Source organism: Danio rerio, chromosome 13, assembly GCF_052040795.2.
Source record: "Danio rerio strain M-AB ecotype USA chromosome 13, GRCz13ab, whole genome shotgun sequence".
In the NCBI taxonomy this organism is placed as follows: Eukaryota; Metazoa; Chordata; class Actinopteri; order Cypriniformes; family Danionidae; genus Danio; species Danio rerio.
Window position 1 is genome coordinate 39,164,241 of NC_141033.1, and position 20,527 is coordinate 39,184,767.

A 20,527-nucleotide genomic window follows, 5' to 3' on the forward strand; every position below is an offset into this window, starting at 1 on the left:
ATGTAAAAATACATTTAAACTTTAAAATATTATTGAAGAGAGACAGTTGGAGAGCCAAAAAAAAAAAACATATCGCGAAAAAACATATCGTTAAATCAGATTTGATCATAAAGTTGTTTCTGAATATTTTCGATGAAGGGCATCTGTTTTAACCCTTTTTCAATATTTAATATTAGTCTTTTTTGTCTCCAGAATGTGTCTGTAAAGTTTCAGCTCAAAACACATGTCAGATTATTTATTATGCCTTTCAGAATATGGAATTTGCTGCTCTGAACATGATGTAGCTGTTTTTGTGGCCTGTGCCTTTAATGCTAACTCTTCCCGCCCACCGTTCCCATGTGCCTGTCAGAGTGTGCCTAAAGGGCGTCACACACACACCGGATGCCCGCTCGGTGCGACACGGCGCGCACATGACAGTTAAAAGTATCGCACACCAAATGCGCACATTCATGATATTTAAAATCAAACTAATCAGATGGCGCTCTGTGGCGTGGCAGAAGTATAAACAATGTCCTGAGTCGTGGATGGTCGCTGCAGACAGCCGCCGACATACGCCTCCGATGTGTGTATTCTGACAGAAACCTATGTGTAGAATTACAAAATGCATGGCGCCGGCATTGAATCATCTTCTTTTATAATCTTACTGACATGCGGCCGTGGTGATAAAGACAGTAAAATCGCTGTAAAGCTGTGGTCACACTTGACTTTTCTCCCCATAGACACATTCATACACACGCAAATGCCTCATACCAGAAATGCAGGATCATGCGTTACCTTTCGCAGTTTGATGCGGTGCAAAGTTCAAGCTTAGTGAACTCTGACTTGCGAAATCGTATCACTTGACTGCGTGAGCTCAAACGAGGGTCAAAACATGACCTCTCTGGACAGAAATTTACAAACATGGCGCAATCGCTCGCTTTCTTATGTCTAATCAGCTTGTTTAATCCTGTCCCTTTTCGCAGGGCCGTACGACAGAATTTGGCACATCCAAACTCTAGTGTGACCACAGCTTAATTCAGTACAAACATGCACTGTTTTAAACATGTTTTAAACTTGTAAAAATTATTGTTGATTAAATTTGATCGAGCTTTACAGATCTTTTAATCCCAGTTGCTTTGCTTGTTGATATGAATATATGCATTACTACCAAGACATGCTAATACGTGGCTGTCAATCAATTCAGTGGGTGGGGAAACCGCACTCCTACATCACATTGCGGTGGGCATAAAAATGGGAGGGATTTTGATCCTAAAGTCAGGAAATTAAATAAAAAAAAGAGACTTATTGTGTTTATATCACTCCAACATGACACACCATACCTAAACACAGTTCTGTCCAAACATCTTCCAAAAGATGATTTTCATCATCAAGTCTGGTGCATTACATGGGCTATACCAGCCCTCATGTGTAGCCTATGTGATAAAAGCTTATTGTGATTTGGCAACTCAAATTTTGTAATCTATTAAAAAAAAAGTTGTGTCTAGAAACTGAGGTGATCCAATTCAACTTTGTCACTGACAAAGTGATAATGATAAAGCAAAAGGACAAGCTGTTCCAGTCCAATCTGCAGTAATTAACTGTCCTCCACCTGTCTGCCCTATTTGTCTCAGTGTTTCTCAAACAACTCGTGTATTTTCATCAGTGGGGAACAAACCGCTCTCAGCAATCTGATCTCGATGCACTTGTTATTTGTTTGTAGTGTGATTTTATCTGTTTGCCCTTGAGGACGAGCGCGTCGCAGTGCACTGCAGACACCAGTTTATGAGCATAAAAACGAGAAACACAGTGAAGGGAGGCCGTTTTGTCCTTGGACACTGCAGAAGATGTAACATCGCCTCCCATTCATACTTTACAATCTGTGGTTGCCGGGATCCTCATAGCAACACAGATCAATTTATAAAATACAGGTTACTTACAATGCACATTGACTGGGTCGATAACTGCTAGTTCTATACTGTTGAGGCCCTCACTGGGACAAATATTGATTCGCAGACATGTAGCAACTAAGCAATATTTTCATAGTCAGTCAATAAATAAAACCCCAAACTTCTTAAAACACTCTTCAATATTTTCCTTTCCGCTTTCGACCTGAATTGAGACGTAAATTTATGATTTGTCTGATTTTAGGCACAAGACTTTAGCTATGAAGCAGCGCCACCTAGTGGACGTAGATTTCCCCAATATAGGTTTATTTGATGGTATAACCAGGGCGTGAATTAAACTTTGAAGATCAGAGGGGGTCAACTTTTTCTATGTAATTTTGTTTAATACATGCTTCAGTGAATTAAGTTAAGTGACATCTATTTTATTAGTGCAACAATTAACTTCCGGTGTTTTGTGAGAGTTTGTGCATTCTGAAATACAATATGCAATGACTAGCCATTCCAGAAGTTAGAGTCAAACAATGCATCCAATTTTACTTCAATTTTAGGCATTTTGTAAAAACATCTACAATAAGTGTTTTGCGAACACCATGTCTATAGGCTTTGATTAAATGCCGCGATTATGCATTTACAATAATTTAATTCATTATAGAGTTGGTCAAAAGTACATTTATATTACCTATTTAATGAATAATATTTTAGTATGCTCTGATCTGCATCTTTTTCTTACTATTTAGACCAGGACTGACCAAAGATAAAGCATTAATTAGGGAGGTGGGGGGAGGGGTCACAGCCACCCTGTAATTCGCAGTATAATCAGACTATGCATAAAACTTGAATGTAGATTAAGCTTTGGAGTGCACATTTAAGAGTATTAAAAACTAAATCCACATCTCTGCCAAATACCAATATACTTTATTACAGGGTGTATATACAAGCATATCCTTCTGTTGAACAAGCATATGGACTCTAAACAAAAATTAACAAGTGAGTTTGAAAAACAAAACCCACATTTAAGTATTTCTACAGAAGTACTCCAGTATTGAAATTGATCAAATAAAAAATAGAAATCAAAACAAGACACTGAAAATATCTCTAGTCTGATCCCACTCCATTATCAGTTAAACCCACCCAGTTTTTCAGCATTGGAAATAAACCAAAACATCTTCACACACACACACACACACACCCACTCGCACACACACCCATTCACATTCATTCACTCACTCAACTCACATTCAGTAATTTACACTAAAGTAGCACAATGACATATGCCACATTAATAAGTGGAAAAAGCTCAGTCTCTCGCGCGCACACACATTTAGTTTCAGTGCTGACTCTCTGCGGAGGCAGATCGAGAGCGGCTCTGTTTCCTCTGAGGAGTTGGAGAGCGGGAAGGAGATCTGTTGCTGGTGGATTTCTTCTCTGGGGTGCGACTGAGGGAGCGGCTGCGAGAGCGCTTGCTTCCACGCTCGGGGCTGCGACTGCGGCTTGGGGAACGAGAACGAGAGCTGCTCCTGCTGCGGGAACGACTCCTACTGCGGCTGTGGAGAGAAGAGAAACAGGTTATGACCTGACACACAAAGAGGATGTTTTGGTCAATGTTGATTTAACTGCTTTGTGTCCTTGTTACACGTTTTAAAATCAATGTTTGGAAATTTATATATTAATTAAATATATTAGTTCATTAAAGTTTGTTTAAAAAAAAAAAAAAGTTTTCTTTCTTGAACAAGTTTTGAAAAATTATGGAAACCTGTTGAAAAATGTTGCAGGGTGTTCCATGACACCATGACAGAAAATACACAGAGCAAGGGCACTAGCTGCTGGAGAATGTGTGGGGAAAAAGTTGCTAATCATCATCATGTTTTTTTGGGATTGTCAGAAATTAACCCCATACTAGAAAAAGATTAAAATCCATTTAGACACCATTTTTAAATTAAGAGATTCCCCTTACTTGTGAGCCTTTATATTTAGGTAATATAAATTTAGATGGATGTATTCATAAAGACAACAAACTTGTTTATTCTTCTGACAGCTAGTACAAAAAAAAATTACTACATTCACCTCCAGTTGAAGAACGGATTGATACAGTACACACTATACATGTCATGGATCTTTTTTTAAAAACTGACGGAAAGCTTTGTCTAGCTTAGAGTTAATAAAGATGTTTCTTTAGCCTGGATGTTTCTTGATTTGTAAATTTAAAAATTAATATTTTGCGTCTAAATATTTATCTGTTTTTGTTTAAAGGCAATCTTCTGAAAGAAAATACAAAGCATTGGCAAGATCTGCAAGTCTTTTTCTGTGTGACTTTTGGAAACTTAAAATAAAAAAATAACATTTGTGGAAACCTTTTACCATTGACTTCCATAATATTTTCCTAATATAAAAGGAATCGGTTTCTTGTTAACATGATTGAAAAGAAATCTTCTGCATTCAACAAAAAAACTCTAATTATTATTGGATTAATAAATCTCTAACGTCACAATATTTTAAGTCTGAAAATTAGTTTAGATTAAAATGGATTTGACTAGTACTTTGAGAACTCACAATCAAACAGACTATTGTCAGGCTGTGAATAATGAACCAAAAGTTTAAGCTTATAAAATTGGCAGCTAAATTGAGTAAAAATACGTAAAAACGGTTTCTGAAGTACTCATTTATACATACTTCCTCTTGCGGTCCTCATACAACTTGAGTTTGCGCCCGTTCAGGTCAGTTCCATCAAGCTTCTCGATGGCATTCTTCATATCACTGTGTGAAGCAAACTCCACCACCCTAGAAAATAAGGAAATCAGTTAACCAAAAGAAGAAGATTTTTGGAAAGTGAAAATAAGTTCATCAACATGTCCTTAAACTACAAACACGTGACAGTAGCTAGGTTTTCATCCAAAAATGCTAATTAATGGACAAAACAGGAGTATCACAAAAGACGTGCGAATAAAGCAGCGTTACCATTCAACGAGTGAAAGAGAAAAGTCACTTGCTGAATAACTGGCAGCAAAAATAAAATATAAAAACCGAATTTGCTGCAGTAGAAGCTGTGGGAAGCTTTTCTTCATTTATTAAATGACGTGTGACACGCAAGCATTTAAAAGCGTAAGATGCAGAGCACAGACGCTCTTGACATTATGCGTATAAAAATGTGGATGGAAACACAGCTAGTAAGAGCAGGCTTGTGTTTATATGAACATGAACTTACCCTTCATTCTTTTTGGTCCTGTGTGCATCCACAAAAGTTACTTCTCCAACCTTCCTCATCAAGTCCTTCAGGTCCTGTAGGAGAGCACAGAGTACTTAAATGACATGTTTTCAGAAAAACAGCACCGAGTCACAGGCTGCAGTTTAGCACCCACACATTATATACACACTGCATTCTGCAGCATCTGCTCTAAAATGTGCACTGCTGCACCTGTAGAAAGCTCCCTCAACAGATGGCGTCTTACCGATGGATCTGTCCCAGTTATTAAATTACCAGAACAGAGTTTTCAGCAACCCAGGTTTCTTTAAGATGGCCCTCTGATGGAGACACGCCTGACTAAAGCTAGTTCCTGAGAACAGGTTCTCAATTTGGTTAAGTAGATTTTGTGCAAATCTCAAGTCTACCTCCCAGCAATCTCTCCATTTACAGCTAACGCCAGATTTAAAGTGACAGATCCCTCTTAACCGTGTAACTATCCAGTGTGATGAGCTACTTACCGTTCCAAACCACAGAAGGCATTAGCAAAGAGCCACTTGTCCAAATAGCAAACTGAAGCAATGAAGCGTTAAAACGACCTCGGAATCGACCCATCCGGCCTCCGTAAGAACGGACCCCACCAGAGAGAGAGAGAGGATGGGGGAGGGGCCAAAACCCTGCACCCCTCCCCGTTTCAGCACCAACAGAATAAGACCCAAACATCAGATCGGAGGGGATGGAGCAGATCTGACATCACAGACCCTCCAGAGAGCGGCTACCCAGCTCCTCTAAGGCTATCCTGTGCTACGGCTCTGTTTGGAGCTACGGACCCAGCCAAGACTTAGACCGGCAGACATTGCATGACGGGTGAGGCACCACAGGGACACTATTGAGAACACAACCAGGGGAGGGCGCTATGCACCTCGCAGGCTGTGCATGCAACTCCAATTAAAGAATACCAGAGCACAGCTGTTAAAGAAAAGGTTTGAAAAACATGGGTCTGGGTTAGAGAACCTTTCAGCATTCAAATCATCATTTATGTAAGGTTTGGCTGAGGTGAAGAGTAAATTCCAGTTTAACAGTAACAATAACTATTGCTTTGTGTGCTTGTACTGATGTCAATGGCAAACGAAATGCAGAGTTGATGAAACGCTTACAACAGTAGGCCACTATGCCACTCTGATAGTGCGGGGAGCTCACCTGCCAGCTGATGCGAGAGGAGAGATTCTCCACTATGATTCTGTGCTCTGTGCGCACTGGTGGTCCATACCTGTGAAAAGGGCAGGGGTCAATTCGAAGGACTGAATCATACGGGAAAAATACCAGTACTCAAAACGCAAACAAACCTGGAACCGCCACTGCGGGACTGACGATAACCTCCAAAGCGTGGAGAGAAACGACCTCCCATTCCTGGGCCACCACCTCTTCCTCTGCGAGAGCGGGCATGCTCAATGGTCACCCTAGAGTCAAGACAGCAGCATTAAGCAACAGTGAAACAAAACTGATCTATTGTTATGCTAACAGTCAACAAAACTCATGGGATATTTCAATGAAAATTATTTTCATGACTCGTTAAAACCAGTGTACGCAGCACTAGATTCAGTCTCACCTCTCACTGCACAGCTCTTTGCCATTCAGTTCATACACTGCATCATCTGCATCCCTGTAGTCGTCAAACTCCTGTAAACAAAAACAGACAGCAGGGGGCAGTAAGACACTGACTTCACTTGCACGTCTCAAACAAAAAAGACCCTCAAGTGTCTTAATACTCACCACAAAGCCAAACCCGTTCTTCAGGTTAATCTCTCGGATACGTCCGTAGCCTTTGAAGAACTTCTCCACATCTCTTTCACGAGCATGAGGGCTCAGACGGCCAATAAACACACGACATCCACTCATGGTGATGAAAGTTTTTTAAATATCTGGGTTTAGAGTGAGAAAGGCAAGTTAAATCAACAGTTTGGCAACAACTATGAACTGTATGGAGAAAAAAAAGTTCACGCGCCGCCCTGTTGGTCATTAACGGAATAACCGCTGGAGAATCATTTGTAAAAGTCCAGTCAGTCCATGTAAATCATTAATAAACATCACGACAAACTATACGTGAATCTAGGACAAAAAAAGGGTTTCTGCTATACCCGGTCCTCCAACAAACATTGCGTGAACAACAACGGCTTTACTGAAGCGTTTGATTTCCCGCTTACGTTACAAAACGGCACGTTTCTCTGCAGAACTTGATAATTTGTATTTAAACAATTACTACACACACTGCAACGGTAGGTTACTGAAAACACAAATTGATACTAAGTTACAAATAATCAATTCTACAAAAAAAGTTTAATAACTTTGAGAAAATAATCTGCATCTAACGTGACAAACACGCACCAGCCTCGCGGCCGAGGCCTAGCCCACATGCGCAGAAACATTTACTTCGATGTCAAACCATAAAAACAAACCAAAAATGTTAAAACGAAGAACATTTACAGCAATAAATCTAACATCAATAACAAATCTAACAATATAACTAAAATAAAAGATGATAACTAAGGAAATCAGCTACGTCCTCTCACCTCTGGATACCGAACAAAATGGCGTTGGCCTCGATACTGGAGAACGCGGCCACGCGCAGAAGTATATATATGCGTGTTTACGCGCGGGGGGAGGGTAAAGGCGAGGCTCGTGCATGCGCACGTAAACCCATCGAAATAGGAACCCATCTATGGTTTCAATTTCACATACATACACTGGTTGTGGTTCGTCACAACACAGCCCTTGGTTTATATTCAGTTGTTAACGTTAGCCTATATTTTATACTTTAGCATCTGAAGTCAGTTTATGGTGGATTGATCTAGTCTGGAAGTTATCAGGAAACTGGAGACAGACATCACATGAGCTAAGCAAAGGAAGAGTCACATGAGAACAATGACTCTTGGGATTAGGTGTGAATTAATTTAATCAATGTTTAAAAATAATACAGAAATGAGCATCTCCACCCAGTGACAGCAATGAAGTTCTGGAGAAAAACACTTTTAATTTCTTTATTCTCTAATCATCTGTAAATATCTGAAATCATCCATCACATCAAAACAAGAAGTACTAATCGAGGCTAGAAATGGCATCAGTGGGGAAAGCCTATAAAACGAGTCTTGCTGAACTAGTAAAAGATCACAGTTGTGGACTAAATAAAACAAAAATAACATTATAAGAATCAGGCTCTAACGGTTGATAAGATCTTTGACAAAACAACAGTAAATAATCATATTCCAAATATAAAATTCAATTTTATAAATACGTCTCCAAATACATCCCACAGATTTGACACCCATGTTGCCACCTACAATGCCATGCCATCCTGAGAGACAGAGGGGAATATGGGCTTCTAGAAGAGATTTGCAAATAGAGAAGCAAAATGGCACAGAAGCATCAAAATAATACTGAAAGACGAATCATTTACTCTTATATATACCATAGTCAGGGTATACCACATTTTTAATATTTATAATTTATAATGAAGATTGCCGTTGACCTTTTTTAGCTGACAAAATTTTCTACCACTGTTTGTGGTAAGTTTTAAAATTGCCAAATTACCGACCCATTGAACAAACTGTACAACTGTTTGACAACAAAAATTTGATATTGTGCACACCTTAACTAAGGTCTAAAGCCTAAAAAGGCCTTTAGTTGTGGCCTTCAGTTGAAAACAATTCACTACTTTTAAAATCTGAACAGATTTTAAAACACTAGGCATCATACACTTGCTTTGTTACAGAGAAAATCTGGGCATCATACATTAAGGAGTACATGTACCACCAGACTGAACACACACACAGAAACGTGTGTCATTAAACCAGGGCTTGTTCGATATCCCCCAACTTGGATGTAATCATAATCTGAAGCTTTTTTTTTACTCTTCAGACTGGCTTTGGTTTTTGGCAATTGATGCTGACTCTTCCAGACATAGAACCGGGGAGTATGTCTGTGCAAATGTAGCAATGTGTGATTACTGGACTATTTATTCAGCCTGTACGTTTAAAAGGCAGATAGCACAATACTGAAAGCCAAGAGTGACCATTAACACCTCTGCAACACACATTCCCTCTCTTCTTAACCACTCAGCTGTTGCATTCAATCACAACACAGTAACACAGTACTGATACCAGAACTGATGTGCAGACCACACCCACACTTACCCACCCTACCCCCTCAACATCAGCCGCACAAATGCCCCCTTTGTGTCCTCAACGACAGGGCAACAGCACTCTTTTGTTTCAGCTGAGTCCAGCATATCAATGGCTTACAGTTAAAAGGCTGCAATTTCCAGCTGCGGTCAGTGGTTTCGTCGGCCCTTTTCAAAGTAAATTCATCAAAAACCTTGCACCAAAATATAAAAAATAGCAAAAGAGAATTCATAAAATGAATGTAAACCAAGATGACATAAGATTGACATCGTGTAATTAAATTAAAGCAGATTTATATTAGTAAAATCACGGAGGAGGAAACAAATGAAGGTAAAGAATGCAAGTTCCTCAGCAATCTTCATCCATCACAAAATAGAAATAAATACACAGCAAACTCGGCTAAATCTGGAGACAGAAATGAATGTTTTTAAGGAAGGGCCCGATAGTGCTGTAACAAACCCAGCAGAGGGCAGTACATCATTCATAATGTCCTGTGCACTTATTATAACACTAACTAGCAAACACGGTTTAATTTCCCTTAAATTTTAGTAAAAATCAAAATTCTAAAACGTTAAGAGTACCACTGCAAGGGTTTCAAATCCCTGTAGGCTCTACTGAAAAACATGACTTTGATTTCCTCTATCAGCGAGGCCATGAGGTCTGGTGTTCATCCAGTCCAGCAGGAGGCGCTGTAGCAGCAGGATCAGAGGTTGGAGAGTGTGTGTGTATGCTCAGATTAGTTTAACACTGTGTGTATATATATATAAGATCACACACGGGTGTGTCTGCAGCTGTGTGATGTTCCAGACGCCGCTTCGGCAGCAGACGATGGCTCCTCGTCACTGGATTCATGTGTGTGTGAGTGTGTGTTCTCCTTCCGCAGGCCCATGCTGATGTGGCTCTGGAGGGCAGCAGGCGTGAGCCACTCTTTAGGCAAACAACTCTGCAGAAATGGAATACAGGAGCTGAAATATGCCAATCGATTCACCCAGCGCGGTATTTCTCTTCCACACAGCAACTACAGATAGAGAGAGAGAGAATGTTATTATGTGAGAATGTCAAATGTCATCAATCTGCGAGCTTGTAAATGACCCAGTTTGATAATCCATAAAAGACTGACAGAAAACAGAGAAGGGGAGTAAACTGACCTCAGAGAGCGAGGAAGAAAAGTGGTTGCAGTTTTTGTGCATCAGGTGGTAGGCGTTCCCCTTGAACTCCTTTCCAAGCTCCTCCATTATTTTATCAATGTCTTCCTCTGCAAAGTCTGTTGTGCCCAGAGCTATAGCCTCTCTGGGGAAGAAACATGACCTGTGAGGTGATTCTTGTGTGTGTGTTTGTTTGTATGGTTTACATGGAAACAAACTTGTATAATGACATTGGTATTACAATGTGGAGGTGGTTTATGAGGACATGCCATGTGTCTTCATAATTTACAACTGTTAAAAAACATTATTAATGGGGTTTTATCACATGCAAACATTGCCACAGTTTTCCTTTGAGGGCTGGGTTTGGTGATACGGTTAAGGTCAGGCCAATAAGCAGTGCTTAGAGCAGGGGTGCCCAAACTTTTTCTTATTAAGGGCCAAAAAACAAATATTATGAGCCATGGGCCGAAAGTAAATATACCAAACTATAATATATTAAAGTTGCCATAGGTAATTTCCTAATTTATTTCATAATGTTTAAAAAATAAATAAAAACATTACTTTAAATCATATTTACTAATGTAGTGTGACTTTTAAAATTATAACTTACTGCAATAAAAACATAGGAGTGAACAGTGGAGTTCAATGCTGAATACACTAGTCAAGCAGAATCTGCCTTTGTCTTAATTTGCTCACCAAAGTCTCTGCATTGTCCTCTATCCATCTGGTGACAGTTTGTACATTTAAACTGCATCTGATTCATTTATGATATTTAATTGAAACATTTAATTTTAGTTAGCTTTTAACAATAAAACAAACAAAAGGTTACATTAGATTTGAAATCAAATTTTTTAAACCACCCCCATCATTCTCACTCTCTTCTCAGATGAGTGGCGGGCCAAATCAAAGGTTACCATGGGCCAACTTTGTCCCGCGGGCCCTAGTTTAGGCATCTCTGGTTTAGAGTATGTTAAATACATTCATCCAGTAAAGATAAGCCATGAAAACAAGAATGTGTGTGTGTGTGTGTGTGTGTGTGTAAAACTCACTTAAATTTGAACGTTTCCCCCAGTTCTGAGGCATTTCCAGGGTTGATTTCAAAAATGCCACTGAAGGGATATGGATGGCCACCATACGCAAACTCTGAAACAAACAATATGGCAAACATGAAAATGGTTAAATAAATATAAAATAATACAATTTTTCCACATAGAGCTAAGTCATCTCACTTGAAATTGCTTTTATCCCAATATATTGCAGAAAAACTAAATACTGCAATGTCATTTTTTCCCAATATTGTGTAGCAAGTCTCTTTTAGCTACTTGCTAGCAATGGCCTTTACATTACAATTAACATTTGTATAAAAATCATAACTGGCATTATTAATGCATATTATCTTGCAGATATCTTTAACTTGCATTTTTCGAAATAGCTTATTTCTGTCATTTAACCTTAAAAACAAACAAAGAACAAAAAAAAAAACACTCCAAATTGAAAATTTAACCAGAAGTACTAAAAATCCAACTCATTTTGACATACAAAAATCTCTGTTGCTGTCTATTAGTGAGAGTCTAAAAGTTCCAATCAATCATGAATCAGTTCTTAAAGTTCCCTGTATGTCTGCGCTGCTGACGTGTTTTTGTTTGTGTGTGTGTGTGTGAGGGTGGGTGTGTGTGTAAAAAGTAAAAATAAAGAGGTAGAGAAAAAAGACAGCAAATTCTCTGTCACTTTATGACTAAGATCAGAAGCCTCACTGATTGGCTTCAGCATGTATTTACTTCCGTTGTGTCTTTACAGACATACTCACTGTAACTGCTGCTTATAGTTGAAGTCATTTGAAAATCTTACATCTTAGGGTACAAAACATATTTAGGGAATTCATCTTTACATGACAACAATATAATAAATATAGAAAAAGTTTTTCCTTTGTGTTTTAAAAAATGTGTGGTGAAATCTTGTTGCAGCAGGGAAAGGAGCTGTTGACATAGAATTGAACAAGATTTTGGTAAAAACCCAAAGAATACAAACATAAATAAAACTAAACAAAAAATGAGTTGTGTAATAACAATGAAATGACATTTAATACTTTATATAAAAGGCTTTTTTGGGTGACGGCAGCTTAAAGACGCCTCTCATGTGTAGAATGAAGTGAAATGCATTGCTCAGCTGTGAGTTTTTCACAGACTTCAACAGTGTAATAATCTTGATGGTTCAATGGGTCTTGTCTATCAAATCTGATCTTTATTTTGCATTTTCTGTTGGATTTAAGTCAGGTGATTGGCTGGGCCATTCTACAGCTTGATTTTCTTTCTCTGAAAGCATTTAAGAGTTTCCTTGGCTGTGTTTTGGATCATTGTCCTGCTGAAATGTCCATCCTGGTGTCATCTTCATCATGCTAATGTAGATGTTGGATTGAAGCAGCTAATATTAGTTTACAATGAGAAAGGATAGAGGGTTGCTGAAGAACTACTAAGAGATTTCAGCTGTAGTCTGGGCTTTCACTGCCATTCTACACCTCCCTTTCTTCAAGTGTTCAATACTTTTTCCATGCATCATTTCATTTTATTATGTTTATTATAAAACGTTAAGTTATTTACATAACTCAATGGTTGAGTTAAAAATATTTGGAGTTTTGTTGGGTTATTTTTAACCTTTATTTGGTTATTTATTAATAACTCAACTAGTTTTGTGTTATAATGTTTATTTAGGCTCCGATGCAATAATTTTTTTTCTTTACTTATTTCTTTTTTTTTTTTATAGCCGTTTCACTAGCACTCTTAATTAATGACAATACAAACGCTTCGTAACCGATCTATATTAAACAGATAAAAACAGTTTATCTACTTCCTGTGTTCATCTCTACAGTTTTTTTGGGGGAATTGATACACATATTTGTGATATTTGGCCGTCAATCTCGCCTTTAGGACACAGCGGAGACATCAAAGTACCACATCCAATCTTGGTCAAGGTATGTTGCCTTTTTATAAAAAACACATTTCCTTTCACTAAAAAATTATTTCTTATTACTTCTTATTAATTATTATATTGTAGCACTTAAACACTAAGATAGACACATAAATATGCTAGATTTTATTTAAGAAGTTGCTGGTTTTCCCAAGAAATGGAAAATCTGAAAAATAAATAGTAGTACTAGTAATAGTAAGTCTCTGCTCACCAAAGTCTCTGCATTGTCCTCTATCCATCCGGTGACAGTTTGTACATTTAAACTGCATCTGATTCATTTAAAATATTTAATTGAAACATTTAATTTTAGTTAGCTTTAACAATAAAACAAACAAACAAACAAACAAAAGGTTACATTAGATTTTAAATTAAAATCTTTAAACCATCCCCATCATTTTCACTCTCTTCTCAGATGGGTGGCGGGCCAAATCAAAGGTAACCATGGGCCAACTTTGTCCCGCGGGCCCTAGTTTAGGCATCTCTGGTTTAGAGTATGTAAAATACATTCATAGTAGCAATAGCAATACCAGAATGGAAAAAAAATTACATTCAATAATTAAATCATTCAAACATTTAATTTATATAAACCAATGCATTGAGTTAAAATAACACATAGTTGGGAAGGTGCTATAATAACCTATAGTTGGATTATATTTAGGGGTAGTTTTATCCCAACTATTTTTCAGAGTTCGCATAACTTCATTTATAAACTAATTAGATTTGTTTTCCTTGCATATATGGATTTCTTTGGTTGTTACAACATCATGCATGTCACAAATATCTAAACTTCTAGTCAATGGCACCTTTATAAATAAGTTTTCTGAGAAAAATGGTGATGTGTTCAATCCTTATACTTATTTTTGCTGTAATTATATTCACATAAAACCTGTATTACATATTCTATCACGTTTTTCAACTTATTCTCCAATTATTGTTTTGTTTGTCAAGTACTTGGTACATGCCTATAGTGCATGACATCACAGATTTATCAAAATCCCATTGTTTGTAGTTTACATGGAAACGATTCTCAAAAACTTACACTTTGAAGCCTGTTATCAAAGGCTTGCATTTCCAGGCCTTCCAAAAACACACACTGTGTAATTGAATGGCCAAAAAGCATTTTCAAATTCTTTAGTTGAAAATGCTGTCACTTAAACGACCACTTAAATAGCAATGAAAAAACTCAGATCCACATAACTGATCGAACTAAATGCAACGTTAGTCACTTAGGATATAAAAATATTTAAAAGCAAATTAATAAACACTTAAGGGCCCTCTTGAAGAAAACTTCTTTACATGACATAATATTGCAAACAATATATATGTGTAGCCATTCACACATATTACATAGTCTACACAGATTAGTTGTAAATTATTTTCACACTTTTGTTTCCATCATGGTATTTTAATTCTATATATATATTAGTGATGGAAACAAACTGTCTTCCAACAGCCATGTTTATTAACCCTTTGTGACAATGTATGTAACATTTAAGAGAAATGAAGCTCCAGTAGAAGTCATAATTAAAATAATAATAATAATAATATTAATAATATAACTCAATGGGTTAATAGGTCACGGTACCTCTGCCGTAGATCTCTATTCCTGAGTGGAAGACTCCAATACCCAGAGTTGAGGTGTATTCATTAATCCAGTACTAAGGGAAGAAAAGACATCATAATTACCTATACATTCTGCTTCCGGACAGCTATATATAAGGCACTTTAATCAATAAATGGCGCACAACCCTGCTAGACACACATTATACAACATATGCTTTAAAGTGGAGGGGGAGGGGGAATATTGAGAGAAATGTGTTTCTGTGAGGCCAAAAAGGTGCACCGGCTGCCCTTCATGAATAATAGAGGATGCAGAACATAATTTAATGTACACACACAAAAAAAACTAGTCTATCCCCGGCAACTTCATGTGTGATTGTGTATACCAAGTGAATGGACAAATTTATAATACTAAATGTAGTCACTTTGAATCTAAAGCATCTGATTTTATGTAGATTATTAAACAATATAGATGTCCACCTTTATGCTGAAATATCATCAACATAAAGACACATGAGTCATTTACTGATATTTTGTCAGTACACTTATGACAAAAGTTACATCTTAAAAAAGCAGGCGCAATAAGGCTCATCACCAATATACAGTATATGATTACTATATTCTGTATGAAGAGTTCAGATGCAAAAACCTCTAAATGCCATCTGAAATGTTCTCCTAAAATGAGCATTTTTCACAGTCTCCCATGTGTATGTTCAGTTATTTCACTTTAAAGGCAATGAAAATAACTTATTAATCACAACAAAAATAAAATTACTGAGCCTACACAAAATGCAAACTTTAGAAGAAAATGGCTTTTAGAGGTTTTTGCATCTAAACTCTTCATATTTATGTCCATACACTTATGTGCCACTTCATTAGGAAAAGCTTTTAGACTGCATATTACCACAAATATACCATCAGCCAATCTCATTGCAGCGACTCAAAGCATTTAGGCTTGTAGACGTGGAAGAAAGGTTATTTAAGTGACTTACAGTATGCTATGGTGCCAGATGGGCTGGACAGAGATTTCAGAAATTGCTGATCTAGTGAGATTTTCATACACAAGCGTCTCCGGGGTGTGCAAAGAATGGTCCATAAAGGAGAAAATGCACAGTAACTGGTAATTCTGTAGGTCAAAATGCCTTGTTGATGCCAGAGCAAAATGCCTTGACTGGTTTAGCTTCAAAATTTCCAATATTTATCTAGATTTCTGCTGCACCATTTTGATAGTAGAGTCAGAATTTGGTGTTAATAACATGAAAGCATCAATCTATTCGGCCTTGTATCAATGATTCAAGTTACTGGTACTGCTGATGATGTGGGGAAAAGTTTTTTGGCAGACTTTGGGCCATTTAAAGAATTAATTCACTCAAAAAAGTGAATTAATTTATTAATTACTTAGCCTAATGTTCCAAATCACTGAGACCTTGGTTCATCTTCCAAACACAAATTTCAATATTTTAGATGAAATCTGAGAGCTCTCTGAGCCTTCATAGGCAGCAATGGTGCCTAGACATTTAAAACCAAAACAGATTTTTGAGATGTTAACAGTCATATATGTGTCCCACATTGCTAAAATAACTATTAGGACACATATACTTAACTAAAAAGTGAAAACTTATAGTTTTTGCATTATTTCAAGCAAATTCATTTTTCCGGTTTGAAAAGAAATGTTGAAGCTGCGTCACAGCGATTAGATCCTTGTGTAAATTCCAGCGTGTAGATTGGATGTTCGTACTGGCCAGTACAACGTGACGTCTTTGAGCTTTCAGCATTAATTCATGAGAAAGACTTGGCTCATATTAATCAGCACACTCTATTGTGAATAAGGGCCAACTTTGTTAAAATGCATGCCGTGTTTAGACGGCATAGGGACATCACAATGTGTTGCCAACCGTAATTAAAACAAGTGGATGAAGAATCATTTGGAGACATGGGTCATCAGTGTTGTGTTTATAAATGTGCTGCAACAAGGATTTGTTTCCATTTCCCCGCTATGAGAGTGCAGCTGGACTTGTGTGGATTACAGTGTTCTGCTAACACGCGACAAAAAACATTTGTAAGGAACATTTTTTACCCGAGAGCTTTTCGCATCTGAAAATGGTGAAACCTGGATTTGCCGCTCGTCTCCTTTTAAAAAAGACGCCGTTTCCAGTTGGTGTTGATTGTCCTGTCTCTACAGATTTGGTAAGTGTGTGATCAGTGTTCTTTGTTTATGTCGATTCAGATGGCAGCATTAGTTAATATCGTCTGCTGTACTCTTTCAGTTTTTAAAGACATACCTTAGTCAAAATGATTTAGTTACCAAGTTTACAGTACATTAATTTGGGGGTCACTGTGTGCGTTAAGGGCAGTATAATATATTGCTATTAGATTCAGAGGCAACACGCAAGCATCATATTACCCATAGTAAACGCACACCGGGATCTGATGCAGAACAAACAGAAAAAGAAAGATGTTTTTGCAGCATTTTAGTTATTGGAGATTAATCTGATTATTTTTTTGAACCTTGAACACCTCTAGACAATTTCTGTCTATAAAGGATCAGAAAGCACTCAGATTTCATCTAAAATATAATAATGTGTGTTCCTAAGATGAACAAAGAACTTTAAAAATTCAATTGACATGAAGATGAGGAATTAATAACGTCATTTTCTTTTTTGGGTGAACTATTAAATGAATTGTGTAAATGCTGCACCCCACCTGAGTATTGATGCATGTCCATTTTTGGTGGGTCCATAATTAATATATACCAATATCTGATGATTATTCACAGTATGTATACAACAATACCACAAAGAATTAAGTCTTTTCTGAAGGCAAAAAAAATCTGTTAAACCTGGCACTAGCTACAAAGTTGCCAGTAAGTGTATTTTCATCCCATATTATAGATCTGTGATCTGAAGTGTTCTGAAGTGTGTTTTGACTATTGGAGTGTCAGCGCCTCCTCATGCACTGGAGAAGAATCACACACTCTCATCTCTACTCACTTATCAATACTGCTGTCAATGCTTCAAAATAGGTTTGTCTAAAATGAACCTTTGTGCTAACAACACAAAGTTTACCATAACATTCTCCATAACAATACATTTCACCAGTGAAAATGTGGGTTAAAGCTTTAAGTTTGCATTGCATATTTACATGCGAAATTAAAGAAATAAACAGGGATGTTGATGGATAATGTAATGAATAAAATGATTAATGCACTTACCATGTCATACACATTAAGGATAACGGGTTCATTTGCCATCCTGAGAGAAGCGCGCGCAAAGCCTCAAAAATAACGGGAGTTTATTGCTCTCCAGACAGCTGCCCACCTCGCGCACCCGGGTGTCCCCAAAAAAAGAGGTTACAACACTCAGCAAAGTCGCTACAGCAACATTCGAAAGGCTGAGACGCAATTTAAACGATCCGCTCTTGTCGTTTTATCCATCAAATAATCATTCTGTGAGATGTTCAGGGGGGGCTCGCGGGCCTAGTCGCGCTATCGAAAGATAAACAGCGGCTGCAGAGGTAGACACGGGCGAGGAAAGGCAACAGGGCATCAGTTTCCCTCCACGGTGAATTCAGCGGGAGAAAACAGGCACTTGTGGCCTCCGGGAGTCAGTCTCCGGTAAGCGCAAGGGGAAAGAGCGCACAGGCACCGAATAAGACCGATTTAACACCGGTTATCCAGGATACACATTTAACTAAAGTCCTAAAAGGGCGCAGATGATCGGTGATGATCACGACTGGCTGTCAACCACACCAGGGGTATAAATTCACGTTAAGATGATTGATAATCCATATTAAATGTTGCTGAACAGAAGCGCGCGCTCGCGGTTGTTTCGGTTTTGCCGGTTGTCTGAGCGCAGGGGTCGCGGTTGTGATGCTGAAGGGAGCTTGATGCAGTCCCGACCGCCACAGCCATCAGCGCCGCAGTCCCGGGGTTTGTCCTCATGGAGGCCGCGCGGAGCTGCACGGAGGCTGGGTGAAAATCCCCAATAACTATAAATTCACGGTATTGATGATGACATCACTATGGCCGGGTCGCGAGCGTGAGGACGCGAGTGTGCACTAGAATCAGCGGAGCGTGCGCTTATTACATCATCATGATGATGATCTGGACGCAGCGGCGCGCGCTCAGCTTCCCCCTCCATCCGTCCGCGCCGTACAGCGGGGCGGGGGCGATGCGCTATTCCCAACGACAAAACACGTTTCTGCCGGATCCAGAGATGAACTTTTTGACTTGAGATTATAATCGTAAACTTGATACATTTCATGCATATCTGCAATTATTAAAAAGTCTCACAAATCTATTTTTATATCTATATCTTTTATCGTTATGTTTAAAGTTAATATTAAACCATTCTGATGAATGTGATGATGGTATGTTTGCCTAAGAAAAAGGCTAACTTAAGTGGACTGGGGGTAAAATTAAAGAAAAAAATGTAAAATAGCTTTTTTGGTTAACTGAAATATAAATGTCAAAATAAGTAGGGGAGAGTGGGGACAGTTGCAACACGATTTGCATTTCCTTCAGTTTCTCAGAGACAGTTTTTTTTTTTGTGGAGACCCAAAATTTTTAAATAATAAACCCACATCTATCGGACACCCCGCATTGGTGTAATAGGTGTACATATTACAATATATTCATTTAGTCATTTTCTTTTCGGCTTAGTCCCTTTATTAATCCGGGGTCGGATTCACACACACACACACTCATACACTACGGACATTTAAGAATACTCAATTCACCTGTGCCACGTATCTTTGGACTGTGGGAGAAATCAATTCGAACGCAGGGAGAATATTTTAATCAATACTATTAAATAAACAAGCAATAACCATGTTTTGGTGAATTTTTGGGCCTACAAAAAAACCTGAACAAAAATATCTGTACTGAAAATCTAGACGGAACCTTTACTAAACTACTTCTGTCAACTATAAATTGAATTAATTAAATAATTAATTCTTTCAAATTAAATTACACAGAACCTGTAATAAAATTAAAATTGTACACTGTTAATATGGCAAGCTTTTAAATGAATTTTATAATAGGCGACAGTTGCAACAGCATGTTGCTACTGTACCTATTCTGTCAACCATGATTAACTTTCTGTGCTGTACAAAAGCTTTAACACTTGATAGCTTTACCTATTTGAAGCTAAGAAAACAGTGATTTAAATTTATTTATTTTCATTTTGGCTTAGTCCCTTTTATCAATCCAGGGTCGCCACAGGGGAATGAACTGCCAACTTATCCAGCACATGTTTCACACAGCGGATGCCCTTCCAGCAGCAGCCCATCTCTGGGAAACATCCATGCATACTCGTTCACGCTCATACACTACGAACAATTTAGCTTACCCAATTCACCTGTACTGCATGTCTTTGGACTGTGGGGGAAACCAGAGCACCTGGAGGAAACCCACACGAATGCAGGGAAAACATGCAAACTCCACACAGAAATGCAAACTGACCCAGCTGAGACTCGAATCAGCACTACCTACTGCGCCACTGCGTCGCCTTTGATTTAAATTGTACAAATTTTTAATCTTTCCCAAAAACAGATTAGACTGCATGATACATTTTCTTAATAACTATAAAATAACTATATCACCTCAAAGTGAGCTTTATA

At 38.0% G+C, this 20,527-nt stretch overlaps 2 protein-coding genes across 6 annotated transcripts; both read right to left on the reverse strand.

Annotated features, from left to right (window-relative positions):
• Positions 1-2,779: 2,779 nt before the first annotated feature.
• Positions 2,780-7,669, reverse strand: srsf5a (serine and arginine rich splicing factor 5a). 5 transcript variants are annotated; one of them, XR_015504964.1, is made up of 9 exons: positions 7,632-7,669; positions 6,835-6,983; positions 6,671-6,741; positions 6,408-6,521; positions 6,262-6,331; positions 5,583-6,030; positions 5,086-5,159; positions 4,554-4,661; positions 2,780-3,427 (listed from the first exon to the last, which is right to left on the reverse strand). XR_015504964.1 is itself a non-coding variant. In NM_200867.1 (8 exons), exons 2-8 carry the CDS (start codon positions 6,958-6,960, stop codon positions 3,211-3,213), a joined length of 780 nt encoding a protein of 259 aa, NP_957161.1. In that variant the 5' UTR covers positions 6,961-6,983; positions 7,632-7,650; the 3' UTR covers positions 2,780-3,210. The 5 variants fall into 5 exon arrangements, 1 of the variants encoding a protein (NP_957161.1); XR_015504962.1 differs by lacking the exon at positions 5,583-6,030 and having other exon boundaries at positions 2,780-4,141; positions 4,195-4,661; XR_015504963.1 differs by having other exon boundaries at positions 5,086-6,030.
• A 406-nt stretch (positions 7,670-8,075) lies between these two features.
• LOC794838 lies at positions 8,076-19,012 on the reverse strand. The gene is made up of 5 exons (XM_087279659.1): positions 18,120-19,012; positions 14,934-15,006; positions 11,434-11,527; positions 10,388-10,529; positions 8,076-10,257 (listed from the first exon to the last, which is right to left on the reverse strand). The coding sequence occupies exons 1-5, from the start codon at positions 18,156-18,158 to the stop codon at positions 10,009-10,011; spliced, it is 597 nt and encodes a 198-aa protein (XP_087135785.1). The 5' UTR covers positions 18,159-19,012; the 3' UTR covers positions 8,076-10,008.
• Positions 19,013-20,527: the final 1,515 nt, after the last annotated feature.